We start from the raw sequence: 25,997 nt of genomic DNA, 5'->3' as shown, positions 1-25,997 counted from the left end.
CTTCACCCGGTTGTGGCTGCGGCGGGATGGCGGCTGTGGCGGCGACACCTTCACCAGCTCCCGGAGTCGGTGGCTCCGGCATGGACGAGCGACTGGAGCAGGAGACCACCCAGTGGCTGCGCTGGGACAGGGTGAGGGCCGATCGCGGACTCCTGGGTACCCGGGCACGGTGGCTTGTCCCGCGGGTAGCCGGGCCCAGCTTTCTTCCTCCCTTGCCCCGCGGCACCGAGTCTGTTCGGGAAAAGGCTGTTGCGGGACGGAGACAGCTGTGTAGCCGGCGGGGCTGGACCACAGGGTGGAGGAGCGAGCCCGAGCGCGGTGAAAATAGCCGGACGGGGTTGCGGGGTAGTCCCGGCATGAAAGGGCTTCTGAGGTTCTGTGATGGGCTGAGTGAGCATCCTCATTCATGCAGAATCCTCTCTGTCCCGCCTTTCTCGGACCCGGGAGCCTCCACAGTCTGGAGCACCCTTCCTGATCGCATGCTTCCTAACGGGTCCCTGCTGGGCCAGGCAGACCAGGAGGTTCCCAGTGGACATTCGCTTAGCTGGGAAGGTGACACGGTACTTTTTGGTCCCGTATAGACTGTCTTATGGCTGAAACAGTCAGGTGGCCAGCTCCGGACACTTCCTCTGCCCTCTACAAATTCTTTCCGACTTCTGCATTCGCGTTTCCCCATATTATTCCTCTTGCCTGTGTGTCAGTCGACCTTGTTTCTCCTGTCCTTAACCCTGTGTGAACTTAATGAGGTCTTACCCGTCTCCAAAGTGCAACTTACTTCTCTCTAACACTTTCTCTAAACAGCCCAGTCTTTTCCTTCCTGGCTCTTACTGGGACTGGAAGAAACAAAACCAGCAACCCCCTTACAGGTTTGTTTGTGTAATGTCTGTCGGTGTCCTGGACTGACTTCAGGAGGTGAGATCTGTGCAGAAAAACTAACCAGTCCCAGGGGAAGGGCCTAAACCGCAGTTTAAAACTCTGCCTTCAGATTCTCTATTGTTAAACATGGAGCCCTTCGTTTTAATTTTTCATTGGACCCTGAAAATTAGGTAGCTGGTGCTATGTGTTCCAGCTGCCTCCTGTGTTGACAGTGCCCTGTATATAGAAGGTTCCTGAAGCGTTTGTTGAATGGACAGAGGTTGCAAGGCTCAGAGAGGCCGTTCTCCACTCATACCTAAGCCAGCCCATCCTGTTTCTAGGATGCCAGTGCCAACTCCTTGAGGCAGTTGTTTTTTTTTTTTTTTTTTTTTTTTTTTTTTTTTTTTCCTGGAAAGTTACCCTCAGGATGCTTAAGGGAAGGAAACTGTTTCCATTTCTGATAACTTAGTAGCTTACATTGTTAGCGAAGTATTGTCCTGTGTACTGGGTTATTGTAGCACTTGGCTAAGTAGGAAGTAGACAGAAGCAGAGCAAAGGACTGCTTTGCTCAGACTTTGAGATGGTTTAATCCTGTGTGGTGGAGAGGTGTGACAGAGCTGCTCATGTTATGGTGCCTGGGAAATAGAATACCAGAAGAGCTCACTGTGAAATATTGCCTAGTGACAAGTCTCAGTAACCTCTATCCTCCAACTAGCTCCCAGGTACTACCTTTTGTCACCTTCCCATAATGCCACTGTATTATGAATCCATCAAAGGAATGGTCCTTTGATTCTGTCAGAGCCCATGTCTAATTATCTTCGGAAGCTACTTCACAATACCCTAGAAGTGAGCAATATTGCCCTCCTGGGCACCTCTTGATCTCATGAAGTTGGGACTCGGGCATAGTCATCACCTTCCATAAGAGAAAATCAGAAAATATAATTACTACAGAATATGGAATCTGTCTAGAAATGGTACCTCTGTGGGTAGAGGTGGAGGGAGGGAGATTGTCCTTTGCTCCTTTGGAGATATTTCAGTGTTCTTTTCCCAGCCAGAGGTAGGGGTGTGTGTGTGTGTGTGTGTGTGTGTGTGTGTGTGTGTGTGTGTGCTTGCTATATGAATGTGTCTGTGTCGTTATAAGCAGGTATACGTGTGCACATCCCTGCAAAGGCCAGAGGTTGGCATCAAGTATCTTCCTCAGTCACTCTCCACTTTGGCTTAACTGACAGAACAGCCCACTCTGTTTCCATTGTCTATGTACCTCCAGCATGACTCTCACAGGTAAACTCTGCTTGGCTAGGCTTGTCGGTGCATGCCGGGGATATAAGCTTGGGTCTGAAAGCTTGCTGGCAAGCTTTACTGCCAGAGCTGACTTCAGTCCCTCTCTGTTTAGCTGAGATAGGTGCCTCTCTGGGAACAACCACACATTTTCACTGAAACTCCCAGCTGAAAGCGCCAAAGCTGTTAGTCCACCCATGATGGATGGCAAGGCACCTGCCTTATGCTTCCCTCTCTCAGTTCCCATCACTCCCAGGTCTGACCTCATCTCTGCTGCTCTCTTGACTTTTCATTATCTCTCTGCTTTGTTCTCTCAGGCTGCTGAGTCTTCTCTAGATATCCAAGGTCAATTAGGACTTTCAAAATCTACAGTAGCGCTCAGAGGAGCCCTGGATATTGGGTGTGGCCAGGAAATCTGTGTTTTCTCATCCACCCAGCAGGTGTTTGTTGAGCTCCTTTTGTATACCAGCTCTGTGCCTTTCCTTGGGGGCACCTGACAGTTTAATGGGTGAGATTGTTCTCTGCAATTGGGACCTATTGTTTTTAATCAGAAGGTTGGTCCAGCTTCCTCTTGAATATGGAACAATCTGGAATCACAGTCTTGATTCCAGGAAGCCAGAGTTTTACGGCAATCACACTTCAAAGTGTAATTATGGGGCCTTATCTTGCCCAGTGTTCGCTTTAGTAAGTGAGGCACAGGAATAAAGTGCTTACTCTACAGTATTCCTTCAGCTCTTATTGCAGAAGTCCACGTGGAGTTAGGAAATCAGTCCATTTCTCTAATCTTAACATCTGGAACTGTTGCGCAAAGAAAGCAAGACTATGTATGGTGAACTTAAATTATTCATGCTTGTGCCTATTTGCACTAATGCAGTAGAAAAGACACTAGGCTAATAATGTTCATCGTGCAGTTTAAGCAAACCACTCAGTTTTTCTCTTTCTCTGTCTCTCTCTTTTTTCTTTTCTTTCTTTCTTTTTCTTTTTCTTTTTTCTTTTTTTTTTTTTTTTTTTTTTTTTGTTTTTCTTTTCTTTTCTTTTTTTTTTTTTTTTTTTTTTTTTTTTTTTTTTTTTTTTTTTGAGGCAAGGTTTCTCTGTGTAGCCCTGGCAGTCCTGGAACTCACTCTGTAGACCAGGCTGGCCTCAAACTCACAGAGATTCACCTACCTCTCCATCCCAAGTCCCTGGGATTATTTTGTAGTATAAAATGCTACTAAAGCTATCAGCTATTATTGGCTTGACCTAGAGTCATTGAAACTTGACCAGATACAAAGAAACACTTTCTAAGAACTATAAATCACCACAAAGGTAAGGTTTAGTTTAGTTAAATTGACTGACCTGACACCCTGGGAAGAATTTGAGGACATTAAGGAAGGAGATGAACCTCACAACTCAGTATCAGGCAGAGAAAAACAAACTACTTTAAAATGTTGAAAACTGTGCAAAAGAGAGGTTCTAGCTTTTATACATGGGGAAACTAAGGACTCAGGAAACTCTATAGCTTTCTCAAGCGTGGGTTTGTAAGTGATGGATCTGGAATCTCCCTGCACATGATGTCTATTCCTAAACAGCACCTTGTTTGTTTCCTCTAAAACTGCTTACCTCAGTTGGAAAGAAAGTAATGCATCATACTCTCAAAATCATCAGAAAATGCAAAAGCCTGAAGATATAAAGGTTTTGCCTAGAGATTAGAAGTGTGTGTGTGTGTGTGTGTGTGTGTGTGTGTGTGTGTGTGTGTGTTAAGGAGGTGGCCTTCACTGCAGATTTTCCATCCTTCTCTTAACCAAGCTGTGCCTTGAACATACATGTCTGTCTTTCAGAATCCCTTAACTTCGGAGTCAGTGAAACAGCTCATTGCTGAGGGTAATAAGGAAGAGCTACAGAAATGCTTCGGGGCCCGGATGGAGTTTGGGACAGCTGGCCTTCGAGCTCCTATGGGAGCAGGGATTTCTAGAATGAATGACTTGACCATCATCCAAACCACACAGGTACCATGCTTTGGTCATTGCTGATTACTTCTGATGCAGCTGATGGGTTTAATTTGTTTTAATTGTGGATGTATTTTTGGATCTGAGGAAGCAGAGAAAGGTCCCACTGCTTAATCTGTAAAACGAGGCTTGTGTGGTCCTTATTTTAAAATGCATTAGCTTTCTATCCACCCAGTCAACGATGCAACAAATTTATTGAATGCCTACTGATTGTCAGGCATGGTGAACTGATATGAATAAGACAGATTCCCTTGTGGAGATTTTGTTCATCTACAGACCTGTTGGGTAAAGTGATGGCAGGGAATATGAACGTATGAATGTGCCAGCAGGAAGCTGTGTTGGATTGTATGAAGGACTCAAACAGCAAAACTTATTCCTGCCATGTTCTGCCTGTTCAGAGAAGGTCAGCGACACCTGGTGGGGTATATATTACCATAGCCATCTTTGGATAATCTAATTTGTCACACTGGCTGTGAGACCTGATTGTCAGGGCTTCTCTAGATTGCAAATTAATCTGGAGCCCTTTCTCTGATATTCAACTCTGATTTCCAGAAGTGAGAAAATGTGGCTCAGGGCAGTTCTTAGATGCCTTAGGACCACTTTTCCTCTAGAATAATGGATCTCTTCTGAAGTGGGCCTCAGGAGTGTGTATAGTTCAGGGTCCTTTGAAAACACGGTGGATAGACATTTTATATGTGATCTAGTTTCTCCAGCCATCAATTGGAGTGGTCCTTAGATACTCTCTACTCTGCAGTGATGCTGGAATCGTTTCCTTGAGACACAAGGATGCTCAGGGCTGCACATTTTTCAGAAAAGCAGCAGGTTTGTTATCTTAGGAGTTACCTTGGCACTGAAGGAGAGAGGACTCCCAGAATGGCCCACTCTGGCTGTTAGCCCAGCTGTGGGTGGCAGTCCCTGACAGAATTCTGGCACACAGTGTGATTGATTGATTACATTCTCACCTTCACTGTGGCATAGACTCTCCTCCTGCTGCTCCTTTGGGTATGAGGCCAAGCCCAGTGGTACCTTAAAATTGCCCTGGTTTGGCTAAGGAGCACATGCATGTGAGCAAAGAACATCCCAAAGAAATAGGGCAGAGACTGGAGGCAACCGCCCCTGCTGTTTGCCTCACTGGCAAAGGTCATGAGTTCCTTATGAAGATTAATTTGTGTGATTTTTGATGCTCTCTTTGTGATGAGTTGAGAATAAATACTCAGTTTAACCTGGACGCATCAGTGACTAAGAACTCACTGCCCTCTGAAATAGCCCATTCTAACTCAGGGCTAATCTCATTAAAAGATGGTTTCAGGGGGGCTGGAGAGATGGCTCAGCGGTTAAGAGTGCGTACTGTTCTTGTAGAGGACCTGAGTTTGGTTCCCAGCACGCATATCCGGCGACTCACAACTGCTTGTAACTCGAGCTGGCACCCTCTTCCAGCCCCCAAGAGCACCTATACTCATGTGCACAAACCCGTACACAGACACCACACATATACATAATTTAAAATAAATAGATAAAGGGCTGTAGAGATGGCTCAGTGGTTAAGAGTGCTTGTTGCTCTTGTAGAAGATTCAGGTTTAGGTCTCAGCAACCACTAGTGGCTCACAACCACCTGTAACTCCAGCTCTGGGGGATCCAGCACACTCTTCTGACCCCCAGGGGCAGCTCCACTTACATGGCATACGGTGGAAATTCTGAGTAAGTTGGTCTGAACCTGGAGATATTCGATTCTAGCTGTGCCGCACAGCATCTGACTTAGACAGGAAAGAAAAAACAAAAACACCAAAAGCTGTTTTCATCTCACTGTTCACACTCTGCATACCCCTCCCCACGTGAGTGACAAGGTCCTGAGAAAGTGGGGGAAATATAGTTTGGGGCTGATTTTATATCATGTGTATGATAAATAACCAAGCGCTGGGCTGTTTTCAGGGATTTTGCAGGTACCTGGAAAAGCAGTTCAGCGACCTGAAGCAGAGGGGCGTGGTGATCAGCTTCGATGCCAGAGCTCACCCTGCCAGTGGAGGCAGCAGCAAGAGGTACTTGGGTGTTTTAGGGGCTTTGCGGATGGAACCCAGAGACGTTTCTTTCATAAAAGGGTTTTTCTCATAGTTTCTTTTATACTTTCATCTTTAATCACCATTTCGGTAATTTGACTTTCAAAAAACACTTTCAAATTGCATGTGTATGGATAATGGGCACGTGGGTGCACGTGCTCACAGACGCCAGAGGCATTAGATCCCCTGGAGCTGGAGTTTTGGGCCACTTACAAGCCTCTGCAGGGACAGAAGGGAGAGCAGGGCATGGTGGCACATGCTTTTAATCCCAGCACTGGGGAGGCAGATGGAGGATCTCTGGGTTCAAGGCTTCCCTGGTCTACAGTGACAGTTCAAGGACAGCTAGGGCTGTATAGAGAAACTCTGTCTCTGAAACAACAACAAAAAGTATGGATTCTTAACCACTGAAAACCATCTCTCCAGCCCTTTGATCTTGTTTTGTTTTGTTTTAATAACTTGACTTTAAACCCATAATTGATGGTTTAGGCTGGGCTTTTAATCCCAGCACTCAGAAGGCAGAGGCAGGGGGATTTCTGTGAAGTCAAGGCGAGCCTGGTCTACATAGCAAGTTCTAAGACAGCCAGGGATACATAGAGAGACCCTGTCTCAAAAAACAAATAAAAATGACCCGGGTGGTGATGGTGCATGCCTTTAGTCCCAGTACAGGGGAGGCAGAATCTGCAGGCAGATCTCAGAGTTCAAGGCCAGCCTGGCCTACAGAGAGAAACCCTGTCTGGGGGTTGGGGATGGGAGATAAGGGGTGAAGGGTAGAGGGGTAGAGGGGTTGGGTCTGCGTGTGCACAAATCACCTTTAGAACAAGGCATGTGGGTAAAACCTGTGTACAATTTCTCATGCACTTTTTCATCTTTTCAATCTGGAGATTAAACCTCACTACAAAGCTCATACTGATACTGAATTTCGTGGTTATCTTGTCTCAGTCTGCTACAGTGCCAGGATTATAGGCACACACCACCATGCCTGGTTCTCGTATCCTGTAAACCACCTCCGCGTAGTAGTGATGTACGATCTCACAGTGGCTGGACCATTCTTTGCTGTGGGGCCTTCCCTATGCATTGTAAGGTGTTTGGGAGCACCTCTGGCCTCTAATTGCCATTAACACATCCCCTCTCCCAAGCATGACAACTGACCTCACCTCCGCATCAGACACCTTGTGAGGGACAGATGACCCCATGCAAGAGCCACTGAACTGTGTTGAGATAGTGTTGAAAGACTTTAACGCAGGCCTGGCTTACATGCTCAGTGGCCTTGGACATGTGGCAAGGTGCCCCGTGAGGCCTTTATCCAGCTGTCCTCAGCTTTGGTGTTCTTTTTGTGCCAGTGTAAACATTAGGGGGGAAAAATCCTTCCTCTGTCACCACCGTGTGCAATCTTAAGGCATGGTGGAAGGGGACTGGGCCTTGGGCGCCGCTCTGTTAGGAAAGTGCTTGCCTAGCACGCATGCGCACTGCTCTGTTAGGCGAGCACGTACACATGAAGCCCCTGAGCATGCTTGTTCATTGTTTCTCAACGCTGCCTGCATCCCTGACCACGCCTCTATCCCGGTTTCTTCACTTCTAGGTTTGCCCGGCTGGCTGCGACTGCCTTTATCAGCCAGGGGGTTCCTGTGCATCTCTTCTCGGATATAACCCCCACCCCATTTGTGGTAAGTAACCATTTCCCTTCCAACCTCTTGTCACAAGTCCTGGGGTGGGACTCTGCTGAGTTTTAGGGGGCCGTGGTGCTGCTGGGCTCCGGCTGTTTTGGTAACAGACGATCCCTTGATATATACTGGGCCAACTCCTCTCTCTGTAAGTCAGTTTCACCGACATGCTAGTAATGTGCTTCTGATGGTGCAGCTCTCCATTACAGATAGGTTTTCTGTAAGTCAAATAAGCGTTGGGGCTACACCTCAGTGGTAGCACAGGCGGGGGCAGCGGCTCGAGCTCCAGCGCCAAAGGAAAGACAAGATATCATTTTATTTTGTTTGACCTCTGCCTTAGTTTAGGGTTTCCATTGCTGTGAAGAGACACTGCGACCATGGCAACCCTTATAAAGGAAAACATTTAACTGTGGTGGTTCGCTTATAGTCCAGGGGTTTAGTTTATTATCATCCTGGCAGGAAGCAAGGCAACATTCAGGCATACGTGGTACTGGAAAAAGAGCCGAGAGTTCTTGCATCTTGACTCACAGGCAACAGGAAGTGAACTGAGACACTGGGCGTGACTTGAGCATATGAGACCTCAAAGCCAGTCTCCACACTTCCTCCAATAAGATCATACCTACTTCAACAAGACCGTATCTCATAATTGTGCCACCCATTTTGAGGGCCGTTTTCTTTCAAACCACCACAAATTCTATGGGTCATTTGGAAAATTAGCAAAATGCTCATATCTTGTTTAATTGGTAGGTAGTTCTTCACTGCAGTTATCACAATTAGGAAATCTCTTGAGTCTACATCTCTCAAACATTATATTACTGTACCGGTACGAGTGTACCAGCTCCAAATATGAATGGTCCATTCCAAATGTTATTCCTGGCTAGAGTGTTTCTGAGTCCTTCATGAACAGAAGCCACTAGGGGCTGTAACAGATGTTGCTTTTCAGCTGTTAAGATCTGGGCCTGATGTGCAACTCTGTTTTTGTAACATTTGAACTTATGGTGATCCTCCTGCCTCTGCCTTCTAGGTACTAGAATTTCAGACATAAGCCACCACACCTGCCTAGTTCTGCCCATTTCTCTGTACCAGGACACAACCCCAAAGAATGTTACATAACTTCCAAGGAGAAAATTACAGTAGGGTAGAGAGAATCAGATGGTTCAAATCTCAGATTGCCTATGTAGAAATCTCATATGACTCAGTATGAGTCTAGTCTCTTCCTCTATTTTGGCACGACATCTTGTAAGGGTGGGAACTGATCTAAAATGTCAACCCTGGAGTGAGAGATGAAGAATCTGTCTGAGTGCATACTCCATTGTCTCAACTTTTTCCTTGGTGAGTAAGAAAAAGGCAGGAAAGGGAATGAGTGCAGAGAGTAGACAATGCTCCTTCTTGAGCAAAAAGCATTGAATAAATGCAGGATGGAGGCTTGGCCCATCTCTGTCTTCAGAGAGTTTCCTGGCTCTGTAAAGGAGAAAGCAGAAGGAGGGAACACTTAGGAAATATTTCACCTGTGTTCTTAGGATTAACATTCTGGAACTTTGGGCAGCTAGTGTTTTTTAGAATGATAAGACTATAATAGTCTCCTCTTAGCCACAAGCAAACTATTCCATGATAGAGGAAGCCACAGACAATATAAATGTTTATGCAGCTTGTAGCCCACAGTTCATGCCAATGAATGTTCTGTTTATGGGTTAAGGATATAAAGGACCATAGGCATTAATAATTGTGAAATAGAACAGTTGTAGCTGTATCCTGGCATGAAGTTATGTGCGTGTGAGCCCTGCTTGAAAGAGTTAAGACAGATACTCATCTTCCTGGGCCACGAGAAACAGAGCAGAGCAAAACCCCAGATGAGGGGGTGCTGGATGCTGCTTGAACGGGACACAGGATGCTGAATGTATGTTATGTGTGATATTAGGGTAATAAATAGGAATGAGGGGGTCCATGCCATGTACACTAGGTATTTCCACTCAGTCTTATCTTTGTTAAGAATTGTCTCCTGTCCTGTCCAGCCCTATACAGTGTCACATCTGAAACTCTGCGCCGGCATCATGATCACTGCCTCTCACAATCCGAAGCAGGACAATGGCTATAAGGTACATTCTCCCCTCACACAGTGTTCTTACAAGGAACCAGGCTCCTGTGCTGTTTGGGAGCGGATGCTCTGCACCCTGAACCTGCTAAATGTATTCCTGGCTCTTCTAGGTCTACTGGGACAATGGAGCGCAGATCATCTCTCCACACGATCAAGGCATTTCTCAAGCTATTGAAGAAAATCTAGAGCCCTGGCCGCAGGCTTGGGATGAGTCTTTGATTGACAGCAGTCCCCTTCTTCACAACCCCAGCACTTCCATCAGCCATGACTACTTTGAAGACCTGAAAAAACACTGTTTTCACAGGTAACTGGATTGTGGCTTCACTTCAGCTAATGTGATTCATCCAGACTCTGTTTGGCCTTTGGTTCTTTTTGTCCCTTTTACTTGGTGCATACACGGTAGCTACATGTGTAAGGGTCAACAGCAGAGCTGCCCACTTTTTCTTAAAGGAATTAATAACAGATCTTAAGGACTTTGCCAGCTATATGGAGCCCATCCTCACCCCTCAAAATTGCTATTCTAGTATGCAAATAGCACAGGAGGCTTTATTGACAAATACAGGTGGCCAGCCCATGGGCCACAGTTTGAAGTGGTGTGTGTGTGTGTGTAGCTGTGTCTATATATACCTGTATGGATACACACGAGGGTCTAGGTTCCACTACTCCTCATTGTCCCTTGGCAAGAAGCTGAGTGCCTAAGTTGTCTGATGTTGTATTTGTCAGACAGTCTGGGCCTGGCATTCCCCATCTGAAGGGGATCCCAATCCCATCTGAAGGGAGAGACCACTGATGATGGAGGTTTCTGTCTTACCAGCTCCCGCCACCCTTTGGCCCCAAATAAACACACAAGTGCTATATTAATTATAAAGATATTGGCTAATGGGCTTCTTCCTGACTAGCTCCCTCTTAATTATTAACCCATAACTACTAATCTATGTATTTCTACATGGCTTTATTTAACCAGAGAATGCCTGGTGTGTCCTATCTTCCTGGTCTCTACATGGTGTCTCTTCCAGGCATCTCTCTCCTCTCTCCCGAGCATTCTCCTCATCTCCCAGCCCTGCCTACCTTCCTGCCTCTACTGGCCAATCAGTATTTTATTCATCAACCAATAAGAGAAACATATATGCAGAAGAACCCATCAGAACACACTGGCTAACAGATCTCCCTGGACCATGGGATAGAGATCTGAGCGCCAGCTCACTGAATTTTATTTTTCTCTAAAAAAGGAATATCTAAAAATGTGGATATCCCTGGGTGGTAGTGGTGCACGCCTTTAATCCAGCACTTGGGAGGCAGAGGCAGGCAGATCTCTGTGAGTTTGAGGCCAGCCTGGTCTACAAAGCTACACAGAGAAACCCTGACTCAGAAAAAAAAAAAAAATGTGGCTATTATTTTCCTCTCATTGGTAGGCGATGCAAACAAGATACATCTGAGAGCTTTCCCTCTGCCCCTTCTTTAAAGAGTTGACAGACTTGTTTTTTAAATCATGTAAAATAGCATGAGAACCAACAATTGTGCGTGCATGCTCACATGTGTGTGTGTGTGCGAAAAATTCTTGCATGATATATAATACATATAATGTATATCCATTTACAAGGTTGAAGGTGATCAGCAAACTGCCGTCCAAGAATATCAGGGTAGTTGGCACCCACACCTGCAGCCTGTGGTAGTAACCCAGGACCCATGTCTGACCCTGTGCTTAGCATTATCAAATTTATCATCCCCCCCCCTTTTGTTAGATGAGAGTAATATCTCACTTTCACTTACATCCTTTAATTATGAAAACTTTTTTCAAGTTTATTTGATATACATTTGTCTTTTCTGCCAATTTTCTCAGTCCGTTGGCTTTAGAAAACAGTCTTGTTTATTTCGGGTATCTACTTTCCTATTGTTGCTTTTGAAAGTTTTTATTGGAACTTTTAACAATTGTGTTACTATTTGGTTGTCTTCTAATTTTTGGTTTCTGGGTTTTATTCATTCTTGAAAACACTCCATACCAAGAGTGTTAAGGGGAAACGTCTACTTTTGTGTTGGCATTTTGTGGTGTTGACTCTGACGTCATCGTCGTTTTTGGTTCTATGTGGAGGACGTAGCTTAGTTCTCTCTGAGAGGCCCATAGCTACCCTGTCAGCATACATCAGGGATGTTGTCTTACAATCTGAAGTGCCCAGCCCTCGGTATTTTCTGAACCCTCCCGCCTAGAGAGCCTTGTTCACATCCGTGTGTTTCCCATTTTGTGCCACTCCAGGAGTGTGAACAGGGAGAGCGATGTGAAGTTTGTGCACACCTCTGTCCATGGCGTGGGCCATGAGTTTGTACAGCTGGCCTTCAAGGCCTTTGACCTTGCTCCTCCTGAGGCTGTTCCCGAACAGAAAGATCCGGATCCTGAGTTTCCAACTGTCAAATACCCGAATCCTGAGGAGGGTAAAGGTGTCTTGGTAACCTACTTTTATTAAATAATAAACTCTACCTTTCATACCCTGAGCCAGCGGTTCTCAACCTTTGGGGTCAAACGACCCTTTCAGAAGGGTCACCTAAGCCCATTGGAACACAGATATTTACATTATGATTCATAACAGTAACAAAACCACAGTTATGAAGTAGCAATGAAAATAATTTTATAGCTGGGGGTCACCACAACACAAGGTGCTGTATTCAAGGATCACAGCATTAGGAAGGTTGAGAACCACTGTCCTAAACCATTGTTATCAAGTACATGATGTTTTTGTTGTGCTTAAAAAAAAAAAAATGAGTTCTATCTCTGGAAATATGTATGTTGAGTGGTTATTAATTTCTTAAAGGAACTTTCAAATGAGATCTTACAAGAGGATATAAGAGCTAAAATATAAAATATTCTTTAAATTTAAAAAATATTTATTTACTTTTATTTTATGTGAATTGGTGTTTTTCCTGCACGTATGTTTGTGTTAGGACTTTGGATGCCCCTGGGATTGGAGTTACAGACAGTTGTGAGCTGTCATGTGGGTGCTAGGAATTGAACCTGGGTCCTCTGGAAGAGCGGCCAGTGCTCTTAACCACAGCACCATCTCTCTTGCCAAAATTAAATTAAATTTTAATTGACAGTTCCTATGTTGCCAAGAAGTAATGATGATAGAATGGAGGGTTTTTTTTTTTAAATTCCATTACTTATTGTTAAGGGATATAATTGGCAGTATGGCTCACATATACATATCATTCTGAAAGGTTAGATAATAGTGACATTGAGAGAGTTGCCTTGGTCAGGTTTGTGTGGCCAGACACACAGTGCCTAGAAATACCAGTTCAGCCACAGGCTGCCACAGTTCTGTGCGGTCACAGGGTAGGGATGGGATATATATTAGAACTCTGGTCATCTGACCTCCAACTTAAGATAAAATAAAATCTGACTAAGCAAAACCAGCTTTAGGGGGGAAAAAAAAAGAAAGAAAAGAAAAAAGCAGAAAACAAAGTAACAACAATAACAAAAACCCTGCAGCCCCAATTTTGGGGAAAGCCTTAACAACTCATGAGACCACACACGTTCTAAAGATATGTGTGTGCTCCGTGTTTTCCTTAAGTAATCTTTGCTTTTCTGCACTTGCTTTCAGACTTTATCCTTCGCCTTGGCTGACAAAATCAAGGCCAAGGTTATCTTAGCCAACGACCCAGATGCGGACAGACTTGCTGTGGCAGAAAAGCAAGACAGGTAAAATTAACTTTGTTTGCGTGTGTCGTGAAAAATACACAGAAAGCCATCTTTAGCAATGATGTGCTTCCGGGAAGGTTGGGTCCACATGGGATGTTTTCCAAGTCTTTCTATTTGTTTTTACAACCTCTGGGGGATTCCTTTAACAGGACAGTGGTGTAGCACAGAGCAAAGCAATCCAGTGCATGCTGGCAACTGATGGGACTCTTTGTGACCCCTCATGTTATAATTGAATTTAATATGTGAAGGTCTCCATGCCTGACAAGGCAAGGTCTTTTTCATGATGCTAGCTCTACAGTTTCATTTTCTGCCAGTGGATTTGATAAAGCACTGGACCTTCAAGACAGTGTTGGTTTCAGGGAGACAGACAGGTGTTGACATGTTTAAGACTGGTATGACCATATGGTCTTTGCAAAGGATAATATGAGCTTGTCTGGTACATTTTCACACTATATATAGCCTTTGTCAAAGATGGAAGTGCTTGTGTCCTCTTTAGCATGCTAGCTGTAGACCATCTTCAAAGACATTAATGCTTGTCTGGAAGAATTGGGAAGCTGCTCAGACATTTGTGATGTGGCAGATCCATTTTAGCCCAGTTATTTAAAGGCCGGAAACAGGTTTACAGAAAGTATGCTGGGATTTGAAGCATGTATCTATTTATTCTTTATCAATAAAAAAGTCGGGAGTCAGATATCGGGGTGAAAACCTGAATGATCAGAGAATACATCAGTGACCTCATCTCTCTTCTGGTCTTCCATCCCAAAGGGCTGACAGCCTCTCTCAGCCCTGCCTTACTACTTCCTGTCTCCTATCTGTCCTCAGTCCTCCAAAACCTCTATGGTTAATTTTGGTGAGCTAGTGGCTAGCTCCACCCTCTGACTTAAAGCAAACTTTATTATCAGAGTGGGATCAAACTATCACAGGACAGAGCTTCATCTGCCCAGCTCCAGGGACTTCTGTGCCTTCCTGAAGGCTGCTAAAACAAAAGGCTGTTTCCTTGTAGTGGTGAGTGGAGAGTGTTCTCAGGCAACGAGCTGGGGGCCCTGCTGGGATGGTGGCTCTTCACGTCCTGGAAAGAAAAGAGCCATGATCGAAGCACCCTCAAAGACACATACATGTTGTCCAGCACCGTCTCCTCTAAGATCTTGCGGGCCATTGCCTTGAAGGAGGGCTTTCATTTCGAGGTAAGATGTTCATGTTTCCTGAGACATTTTTTCCCCCTTTCATTTTTTCTTTTATATTTTGAGACAGGGCTTCATACAGCCCAGGCTGGCTTTGAACTTCACACATAGCCAAGAATCACCTTGCCTCCCCTTCCCTTTGCTAAGATTCAGGCATGGACCACCACACCCCATGTATGTGGTGCTGGGGATTGAACTCAGGGCTAGATAAGCACTCTACCCACTGAAATTATCCCCAGCACCAAGGCATTTTTTTTTCTTTTGGGTTGTCCCTTTAGGAAACATTAACAGGCTTCAAATGGATGGGAAACAGAGCCAAACAGCTAGCAGACCAGGGGAAGACAGTCCTGTTTGCATTTGAAGAAGCTATTGGTAAGAAGAAATAATGACGTTCACACATGTTCACACACTCACACAATACAGAAATGAGAGAAGGATTTGAGTTTGAGCTCAGGTGATACCAATGAAATGAAAGCACAAAGTTTACCTCGATTCTCTTATTTGGATCAAGTGTTGAACTACTCCAAAATTGGAATCTCATACCTTTTTAACAAAAAAAAAAAAGCATAGCATGCAAATAATTGGGCCATCCACACATAAATGACAGCGGTGACATTCTGTACAAGGTTGTGGAGCTGATTGTTAGGATCTGAAACCTGGGACAAATGCCTAACTGGGGTGCCTATTCAATACATCAAAGCAGACCTGGCCACTGGATTCTCCCAGCATCCCTCAGTCCCTACCTGTTATAGGGTACATACCCAGTTCCCTACCCTACAACTATGCAGTCCAGGGGCTGGGCTACCCTTCTCCAAGTACCCTTCCCTATACAATCCAGCCATGTTGGTTGCCCACCTCATTTTATCTACCCTTTACTCTCCGGGTTCCGCCCTTCACCCCAGCCCCATCTTTTTACATGCCCTGGCTCAGTGCTATGTTCTCTGTCTCTGGCTATGTTCTCCCTCATGTCTAAATAAACCTTCACCTCCACCATACCTAAGAGCAGTCATGTCTTTTCTTTCCCTGTTTCTTTCTTTCATTCACTGGTAAAGTCCACCCTCTTCCAGAAGTCTAATGGGGAATGTATGCTGAGTCTGCCCAGGGAGAAGAAGGCAGCTGTATGTATGGTCTCCTGTCCTCACAGTCATTGTCATAGGAAAGGACATGAAAAGTTCAGCCAGAATTACTGAAAAGCCTTTATCCTCAACTAGGCGAGCTGGGGATGGACGTAGACCATTCTGTCGTTTGTGCACACATGAGCTGAGCTGTTAACTTAGCAAACTCAGACTCTGTGTTCTGTATGTGTGTTAAAGCAGAGGGACACTTGCTTAACCAGCTCATGGCAGAGGGCTAGCACAGCTGCTGCCTTTTGGAAGTCACATTTTCATGGTTGTCTTTCTATGACTTTCGTTGAGGAGATAGTGTTCGCCCAAGTACTGATTGTAGATGTTACTCAGGGACTCCGAAATATACGATATTGACCTCAGCCTCCAGCAGCTCCAATTAGTAACCACACCTAAGCGTGTCAGGGCCAGCTGTCAAGATGAATAGTGCAATTACTGAGAACCACCAGGTTTCCAAGAAAAAGCGGAGGTTGATAGTGACTGAAACAGGTAGAACTAACTTCATCTGATCTAGAGCTATGGTGCTGAGTCTAGTCAGTGAACACCCTTGCCAGCAGGGCAAATCTCCACACAGGCCATCAACACAGATTGCTCAAGGCTTCTGTGTTCAAGACACTGGGTTAAATTGTTTTGTTTTTGAGACAGGATCTTGTGTAACCCAAACTGGCCTCAAACTCTATAGCCAAAGATAACATGGTCTGATTTCCTGCCTCCATCTCCCAAGTGCTAGCGAGCATTTCCACGCCCAGCTCAGTGTAAGCTGATCACACTCTGGCCTACTGGGGACCCACATCCAGGACTTTATGATAAGCACCCTGGTGTGGAACCGCATTCATACCTAAATTCTCAAACATGACATAAATGAAAAACACGTGTGTCTGTTCCAGACCAGACTCTTCACATGTCATAGCCAGCAGGCCCACACTCATGTAACCTGTTCTAGTGGGGGGGGGGTCACAGAATTCACTCCTAAGGCTATGTATGCAACTACGGCTTCATCTGCAGGATATATGTGCTGTCCCTTTGTGTTGGACAAGGATGGAGTTAGTGCAGCTGTCATAACTGCAGAACTGGCGAGCTTTCTAGCAACCAAGAATCTGTCTTTGTCTCAGCAGCTGAAGGCCATCTATGTGGAGTAAGTATCTATGACTGTGTTCTCAATCTTCCTTGAATACACCTCCACATGTTGTGGTGACCCCCCCAACATAAAATTATGTCATTGCTACTTCGTAACTCATTTCAATAGTGTTATGAATCATGCATGATGTAAATATCTGGTATACAGGATATCTGATAGGTGACCACCAAAGGAGTCGTGACCCACAGCAGCAAACCACTGGCCTATGGACTATTGAAGGTTTGATGGTCATACTTGAAGTGTTCTTGTGACTTTGGTGACGTGTCCTGTTTCTGATAGAAACCTGGATCGCCTTTTCCTTTTGATGTGTCACCACTAATTAGCAACGGCCATTTGCAGTTGGCCTGGATTCTAACTCATGAGAGCGTTGCACAAATGACTTGATTGAGGGGTGTGACTTCAAGTCTTCAATGTCATAAAAAGATTAAAGGAATTGATACTGGGATCAGTTTTTTTACCAAGTACTGCACTGTGCCTGTGCAGTGCAGAAGCTATAACCTGTGTAGCATGGCTGTGTTCCTGGAAGCCGTAACTTAGCTCCACCGCCAACCTAGAGTAGATCCCTGATTCATGTTCTCCCTCTGTATGCATGTGGTTAAGGGAACAACCTCGGCTTTCCTTCCTTCAGGAGGTGACCATCTTATTGATACTGTCCTGCCTTAGCCTGGAGTTTGACAGGCAGGCATGGTTGGTGGCCATCAATCCCCAGGGGTCTGCCTCTCTCTTTCTCCCAAGGGCCCCGACCAAAGCATACACCTCCGTGCCCATCTTTTTTGTATTTGAGTTCTGGGGATTAATCAGGTCCTCTTGTTTGGAAGGCATGACTGTGCTATCTCTTCTACCCCGGACCTGCTTTTCATTTTCTTTTTAAGCGTATTCACTTTGATTTTATGTGTCTGGGTGTTTTGACGGCATGTGTCTGTGCACCATGTGTGTGCCTGGTGCCCAGAGAGGCCGGAAGAGGTCATTGGGTCCCTTGAAATTGGTGTTGCAGATGGGTGTGAACCACGGATGAGGATGCTGGAAGAAATCACTGAGCCCATCTCTACAGCCCCTTTTCTTTTTCTTTCTTTGCTATATTTATTTATTATGTACGTATGTGTGTGAGTGGGTACACGCATGCTACCATCTTATTGGTACTGTTCTGCCTCATGTGTTCTTTGACAAATGGAGATGGGAGGACAACTGAGAGGAATTGTTTCCCTCCTTCTACCGTGTGTGTTCTGGGGATCTACTCAGGTCATCAGGCTTGGCAGCAAGTGCCTTAACCCACTGAACCATCTTGCCAGACCCAACTTCTTCTTTAATGTTAGAATATTCTTCTGAAGTTGGTAAGGGCTACCTGTTTCACTTATTTTAGAATGTGCTAGCTGGTACATATCTTGCATACAGTGTACAGAATTTTTGTGGCCCGTTTTGCTTAAATTTGTGGGATTTCCTTTTTCCATTATAGGTATGGCTATCATATTACCAAAGCTTCCTACTTTATCTGCCATGATCAAGGCACCATTAAAAAATTATTCGGGAACCTGAGAAACTATGATGGGAAGAATAACTATCCCAAAACGTGCGGCAAGTTTGAAATCTCTGCTATCAGGGACCTCACAACCGGCTATGATGACAGTCAGCCTGACAAAAAAGCTGTAAGTGATATTCACTTTGATCAACTAATTGATTTTGTGTTTGCCATTTCTGCAATTTGAACAGATCCATTTACTCACACGGTTGGTTGAAGCTGACTTGGGGCAACCTAAGTGTTAGTGTAATAAAAATACCAGGGAAATAAGGGCTAGCGGTATGTAGCTTGGGAATAGGCTCCTTGCCTGGCATGTACAAGGTCCCAGGTTAGACCCCTAGCATTGAAAAAAGAATAAAAAACTAAGATAAGCTGTGTGGGAAAACTAGGAATCATGGGTTAGAAATTCAAGTGACCTCACAAGTCACTTGCTGATAACTGTCATCCAAAGGCATCTTTTCACATGCAAGGACACCATGACTCAGAAGGGCAGTGACGGGCGAGGGTCCAGGTGGAGCTGGACTCTGCTTTTGACTCTGGACTCTGCTTTTCCTCTTCATGAACACGTGTCACTCCACAGAGGGTGTGTGATTAGCTTGGGGATCAAGACAGGGACACCAGAAGTCTGAGTCTTAGGTCAGCCTGGACTATATCATGACATCCAGTCACAAGCAAGCAAACGGTGCCGAAGGTCACCCTGGGGATTTTCGTTGAGTAGGCCAGGGATTGGGACAAGGAATTGGCACATCTAGTAAGGTTCAAGGGGACTAGATGCTGGTCCACTCTGGGAGGGCCACTTGTTCTCTGACTGCGTGTGGCCTGCTCACTGTAAGGGCTGTGTTTGCAGTAGGATCTCCTGCAGCCAGAGGTTTAGGAGGTGGGCAGGAATAACCTGATGAGCTACTAGATGTCTTCCTTGACACTTTCCTTTGTGTTCTGTCTTAAAATTTTTCATATGAACACATACTTACAGGAGATAAATTTCATTAAAAGGATTATGATGAAGTATGGCATCTTAATTGCCATACTGAAACAACCAGCTTCCCTCACGATTGTTTCTCCTGGTGTTTGCCACGGAACTTTTTCCTCTGCATGGAAACCAAGAATCCAGGCATACACTTCCTACATTTAGTAGCCCCCTGCCGGTTCTCGTGAAGCATATCTGAGCCTTAAGTATGATGGCTAGTTAATACTATGACCTCCGCAGACATGCCAGCGTGTGCTGTGTAGCTTTCCTCGTCACGTCTCAATCCGATCAAGTCAGCCATCACAGTGTCTTCCGGTCTGTGGCATCGTTGCCTGTAGGTCTCAGTGTCCTTGGTGATACGTCAAGGAAGGGTCGTGGTTGAATGTTTTCTTGAAGAGCTCTGAGGTTGATGCTGGGTCTCCAGGACTGATACCCTTCCTCCCGTCTGTTTTCTCCTTTTTGAGAGATTTTCTCAACTTTTAACTTTTAGTGTTCCTGTTGACTGTTAATTTCAATTCTCATTCTAATTTTTTTTTTCAGAATGACATCCTATTGCTGTTTTTGCATACTGTAGCTCTCTAAAGATTCTTTTTAAAAACTATGACTATTTTTCATCCATATAGCTTTTATGCCCCCCCTCCATTTTTTTTTCCTGTTAATTTTGGACTTATTTACCCACTGTTATTCCTAGGGGTCCCTTGGTATCCTTTGCATGCCTACCTGGTTGTAAGGTCTGTATGTACATGACAAATGACCTAGTGTGCTTTGAGGGTCTTAAGTAGCAAGACAACTATTCTGAGATTGACCTTCATTTTGGAGCTCCTGGGCTGGTCCAGAGCCTAATTCCTAACTGGTTTCCTGAGGGATGTAAATTGGCTTGTCAGGGCCCTAGAGTGTGGCTAGGGGATGTCTCACTGTGTCCATCATACCCTACACGCCATGCATGGTGCCTGCTGATGCTGGTTCCTGAGCCTTTTTGATTCAGATGTCAGAGACTATAAGCATTCTTTGAAGGCGGACAAGAGCTGGAGCGCCTGACTCCAGAGGCTAGGAGGGAATGTCTTGGCGCATCTGGTGGCTTCTTTTTAATCCCATTTGTGTGCTTCACACCACCTCACACAGACCTTTGGCATACCTGGTACCTCCAATTCTTGAGTCCAGCCGGACTTCTGCAAACTAGTGTCTCTGTTTCCTGTTTCTGTCTCCCCCTGGGGTACTGGGACCCCACAGTCACATGTTTCATCATACTATTTCTAAATCTTTATCTGTTTCCTGTCTTTCATGATTGAGTGACCTCCTCGTCAAGTTTTACCCTCTCTTTTCCTCTACTGTTAACGTTAGTGCTGTTCTGAAGTTAACAACTATAAGTAATACATATGTCAATTTGTGCCAGAAACACATACACAAAAACCTTTTTTTTTTTTTTGGTCAAAGTTTCAGTTTGCAACATTGAGGTATGATCGAATTTTCTGTAGTACGTTATTAAGCTGAAACAATGTGTTTTTCTTTGAGCAAAACCTTGATAACTTGCAATAAATTTATAGAAGTAGAAAGCTGTTCACTCATTGCTAGGATTGCATTCTCTGACTCTTTCTGAGGGATGTCCTTGTAGCATATTTGCTCGTATGGTATGAACTTTCTTGCTTTTTTAAGACGGTACTCAGTGGGTCAGAATAAGTTGTTACTGTCTAAGTGTGTAACATGTACCAATTACTCTCTAGGTTCTTCCTACCAGCAAGAGCAGCCAAATGATCACCTTCACCTTTGCTAATGGAGGCGTGGCCACCATGCGGACCAGCGGGACAGAGCCCAAAATCAAGTACTATGCAGAGCTGTGCGCTCCCCCTGGTAACAGGTATGGCCCGGTGGTAGCTGCGGTGACTCATTCCTGAGATGTCCTGGTTCTGTTCAAGCGTTAAGTAAAAAATTCTCATGTGTAGCTTAGTTAGAAACTGTGCTGATACCATATTATTAAAGACTACTTAAAATTTTTTAAATTAGCTGGCATGGTGGCTCATACCTTTAATCCCAGCACTCAGGAGGTAGAGGGACACAGATCTTTGAGTTTGAGGCCAGCCTGGTCCACAGAGTGAGTGCCAGGACAGTTAGGGCTACACAGAGAAATTCTATCTAGAAAAGCCAAATTTTAAAAACAATAAAATAAATTTTAAAAAAATTTAAAAGAGGAGAGGCTGAACAGTGACTCTTAGACTTGGCTGTACACCACATGAGGAATTTTCCAGACCTGATGCCTGGGTCTCACCAGGAAGTGCTGATTTTTAATTATGATGGAATAACGACCTAGGCATCAAGGGGCCTTTGTTTGTTTGTTTGCTTGCTTTTATCGTTTTGTTTTGTTTCTTTGTAAGAGTTTCTTTTCCTTTTTAAATTATGTGTATGGAGGAAGGAGCAGGCTGTGCCTTTGAGTTCAGGTGCCCTGGAGGCCAGAGGCATGGAATCCCGGAGCTGGAGTTACAGACAGTTGTGAGCTGCCCTGTGTGGGTACTGGAAACTAAATTCTGACCCTCTGCTTGAGTCAAACACACTTAATTTTTTTTTTTTAAATTAAAACACATACACCAAGCAAATAAACAACCTCTTGAGAGGCTGAAGAGCTGGCTCAGTGGTTAAGAGCACTTGCGGTTCTTCCAGAAATCTGAGTTTGGATTCCCAACACCCATGTCTGTATCATGCTTGCGCACCTGATGGTGGTGGGAGGGATACTCCAGGGTCATATTCCTCTGACCTCAGCACACAGCTTGAGTTGGGGACCATTGTGTTGCTTTGAACTTGAACACCCTTGGTGAATGGTAAATGCCATAAGCCATAGCTAGTTAGTGGCTGGCATCTGTTTGACCAGGAAAGACATGGCAGAGGATCAGGATAGAGCCTTTAAAGGTGACATATGGTGGAAACCATACATAAAACCGTGTATGCAGTTTTAAATGTCACCAGCCACATTTCGAAAGCTTAAAAGAGAGACAGATGAGATGAATTATTCTTCTGAACCACTTTAAAACAAGTTATAGACCTACTGATGCTTCCCTCCTAAATACTTAATTGTACACTGTTACGAGCGCTTTTCCCACCAACCTGGGCCCACTGCCTCGTCAGCCCCAAATAACACACAGAGACGCTGTGTAGATGTAAAAGCTGTTGGCCAGTTACTAGTGTTTCTTATTGGCTAGCTCTGTCTTAAATATTAACCCATTTCTATTAATCTAAGTGTTCCCATGTGGTCTTTCCTTACCGGAGAGAGAGAATCCAGACCTCTTCTCTCAAGTCCCTACATCTTGACTCTCCTCTACTACATCTCCCAGAATCCTCCTTGTCTCCTTGTCCTGCCTATCTTGCTTTCCCATTGGCCAACAGTGCTTTGTTCATTAACCAATAAGAGAAACATATTTACAGAATGACATCTCCCATCAGTACACCACCTAAGAACAAGAGAACCCAGTGTTATTAGTTCTTGGTGTTTTCCAACAGTTACATCAGAGAAGCAGAGTCCGTGGATTGTGTATAAGGGAAATTTCTTGGCAGGAGTGAGCTCACAAGACAGAGAGTAGGCAGGCTGGAGTTCTTGGGCATGGGGTGTAGATTAAATTTTTAATCTTATCCATTGAGGTCACCAAGGGTAATTGCCTCCATTTAAAGCAAACCATTTGTAAGTGGCTATCACATGTTCAAATCCTTTTACAGCAATGCCAAATTAGTATTTGAATAGCCAGGGATGATTTGTAAGCCTAGTCTGGTCAATGTGAATTCAGACTTGCCCTGAAGTCCTCAAAATAGCTGCTTTTGTCCCCAACTCAGAATTGCATTGAGAAATTGGGTAACTTTCGTTGTCATTTCTTTTACATCAATTTCTGGCATGGTTAGAAACCTGATTATGAGAGACACTTCAATATCCATTTCCATAAAGTGATCCACTGAGTTAGGAACCAAGGGTTCCTAACCCAAGTTTACATAGCCAGGAGGTGTGTCCTTGTTTTTAAAATAGTATTCAACAATGTCACACTTTAAGTGTCAAATGGGCCATTTAGGATTGAGATGGGGAATAGCGAGATCAGACTTTTATTTTTGGTAATTATTACATCACTAAATCCTGTAGAGTGGTAGGACTGTCCCACATACACATTAAACATGCACCTTAGGAACATTAACTCAAAGAACAAAGGAATCGACACATAGATGTGTCATGTTTAGGACTAAAAGATTTATAAGGAAGTTAGTAATTGGCAAATTCATGGAGCTTGAGTTTTATGTTTCAATTTTAGCCAATTCTGACCATATTTGCCTTCCTGGGAGTTATTTTCTTCAAACTACATTTGTGGAGGACAAAGAGACCAGTGTAATTCTCATGCATGTATGAGTCATAATTACTGTATATGTTGTTAATAGGAATTATAATGATAGTACTTTTTGTTGAGGCCTTTATACAGTATATTTCACTATGTACAATAACTCTCTCGAAAAGGTAAAGTCTATACTAGTTTTATAGAAGAAGCATATGTATCTTAGAGAGACCAAGCCACCTGTCCAAGGAGACATAGCTAATAGAGCCAAAATTAACGTCTGCAATGAAATCAGTTGCCTTTATTATATATATTATTGCTGGTGGCAATAACAAAATAATCTTAACTGATTGCAGGGATTTTGGATAAACTGCATGTAAGTGTTGCAGGTGGTCAAGAAGTAATAGAAAGTGTGCAAAGGGTTAATTTCCAAACTCAGCTGTATACTAACTCACCTTAGACTCTATAAACTGCTACAAATACATTTCACTGGGAGCTAGGCTTAGGTATTGTTTACATTCATGGACCTGGTGTATGCAAATAAATGCTTCCTACAGGCTTGAAAACTTGGCTTTCTTAAAGGGATCAGTTTCCCTAGACTTTTGTTTATCCTTTAGTTGTGTTTTTTGGGTTGTTTTGCTTTGTTTCATTTTGGTGGTAGCGGTAGATCAATAAAGATTCAACATTATGGCTCTCATTTCATACGTATTAGAAATAAGTTTGGGCAAAGACAAAGACCCCCTCCCCAATTGAAGCGATTGCCAGGGCAAATCTGACCCTTGGTTTGGAGGGTGCTTTCAGAAGAGCAAGCACAGGGGCCTGGAAGTGTGACTGTCTTCTCCCCATTGGCTGGAGTCCCCTAGTTTTAAAAGAATGGGCATAAGGAAAGAAAGGGGAAAGCTTCTCTCTGCTTCATTTGCTTCAGCAGAGAATGCAGTTGGCCTTTGTGTAAACAAGGGTTTTACTGCATGACGTGGGGCATTAAAATATTTGCAGAAAGGTCTTACAAGGTGAATGGGGGAATGAGAAGATTTGAATTCCTTGTTAAACATATGTTTTATAGTACTTGATAGACTTGTTAATGTTCCTTGTACCTTGAAGAGACTTCTGCCTGGGCCCTTCCTGAGAGGGCAACTTGGCTTCTGTGACCTGAGGACAAACAGTATCAGGGCCAGCCTGCCTGGGAGATTGAGGGCTTCACAGAGGTGTGGTCCAAGTTGAGCAGGATTGAAGCAGGAGAGAAACAGGAACCCTTGCTCTGTCATATTAGATGCAGACAGTGTAGATCCCTCGGGATGCTAGTAGCAAAACTGTGGTTCTTTAAAATTCTTAGAAGAGCAAAGAAGAATTTTGTTTATTGTAAAGACCTTGGATTGGAAAACTTTTAGGGAAAATGATGCATATTGTCTCCTGGGATTTTTCCCCCCACTAAGTCAACAAATGTGTTCCCACGCAGAAGTTCATGGAGCTCTGTGCTTTTCTGAATTCCACCCCTTTGAAGTTTAGTTTCAGTCTCATAGGCCCATGAAAGGAACATTTTAAAATACAGTGTGAAGGGCATAGAGAGATGGTCTAGTTATTAAAAGTTTGAACTGTTCTTGTGGAAGACCCTGGTTCTTTTCCTAACACCAGTGTCGGACGAATCACAACCACCTGTAACTCCAGCTGCACAGGCACATAATTAATAATTAAATCTTTAACGTGTTTTAATTTTGCTCTGAAGCTGGGAGTAGTGGCTCAGATTTGCAATCCCTAATCCCAAGCACTCAGGAGGCTGAGGTAGGAGGACTGTTGGGATTGCTAAAACAGCCTGGAATACATGAGATCCAGTTTCAAAATCAAATCAAGGTAGGCCATGCTGAGCTAATATGTGCCTCTGGGAGGCAGAAGCAGATAGGACTCTGTGAGTTTGAGGCCAGCCTGGTATGTATAGTTACATAGTGAGACTGTCTCAAAAAAAAAAAAAAAAAAAAGTCAAATACATGTGCTTGCATTGGAATAACCCATTAATCTGAGTTTCCTCTCCCCCTCTTATATTTTTCCAGTGATCTGGAGCAGCTGAAAAAGGAACTAGATGACCTGGTCAGTGCCATTGAAGAAAACTTTTTCCAACCACAGAAGTATAACTTGCAGCCAAAATCAGAATAAAATATTGAAGCA

At 44.2% G+C, this 25,997-nt stretch overlaps 1 protein-coding gene across 1 annotated transcript; it reads left to right on the top strand.

The window, feature by feature from the left end:
* On the top strand, positions 1 to 25,997 carry Pgm2 (phosphoglucomutase 2). Its single transcript, XM_051174013.1, has 14 exons — positions 1 to 131; positions 3,951 to 4,118; positions 6,048 to 6,154; positions 7,752 to 7,836; positions 9,846 to 9,929; positions 10,039 to 10,232; positions 12,180 to 12,369; positions 13,519 to 13,616; positions 14,620 to 14,800; positions 15,076 to 15,169; positions 16,927 to 17,056; positions 18,513 to 18,702; positions 21,264 to 21,397; positions 25,883 to 25,997. Exons 1-14 carry the CDS (start codon positions 27 to 29, stop codon positions 25,983 to 25,985), a joined length of 1,863 nt encoding a protein of 620 aa, XP_051029970.1. The 5' UTR covers positions 1 to 26; the 3' UTR covers positions 25,986 to 25,997.

The sequence above is a fragment of the Phodopus roborovskii genome, unplaced genomic scaffold (genome assembly GCF_943737965.1).
Source record: "Phodopus roborovskii unplaced genomic scaffold, PHOROB, whole genome shotgun sequence".
Classification (NCBI taxonomy): domain Eukaryota; kingdom Metazoa; phylum Chordata; class Mammalia; order Rodentia; family Cricetidae; genus Phodopus; species Phodopus roborovskii.
Note: the sequence above shows the minus strand (reverse complement) of the source record. Positions and strands in the feature narration are given on the sequence as shown.

Coding starts and splice junctions, on each gene's coding strand:
- Pgm2 (XM_051174013.1), top strand. CDS start 27: ATGGCGGCTGTGGCGGCGACACCTTCACCAGCTCCCGGAGTCGGTGGC. Junction 12,370..13,518: donor AGGAGGGTAAAGGTGTCTTG/GTAACCTACTTT, acceptor ACTTGCTTTCAG/ACTTTATCCTTCGCCTTGGC. Junction 17,057..18,512: donor CTGAAGGCCATCTATGTGGA/GTAAGTATCTAT, acceptor TTTCCATTATAG/GTATGGCTATCATATTACCA.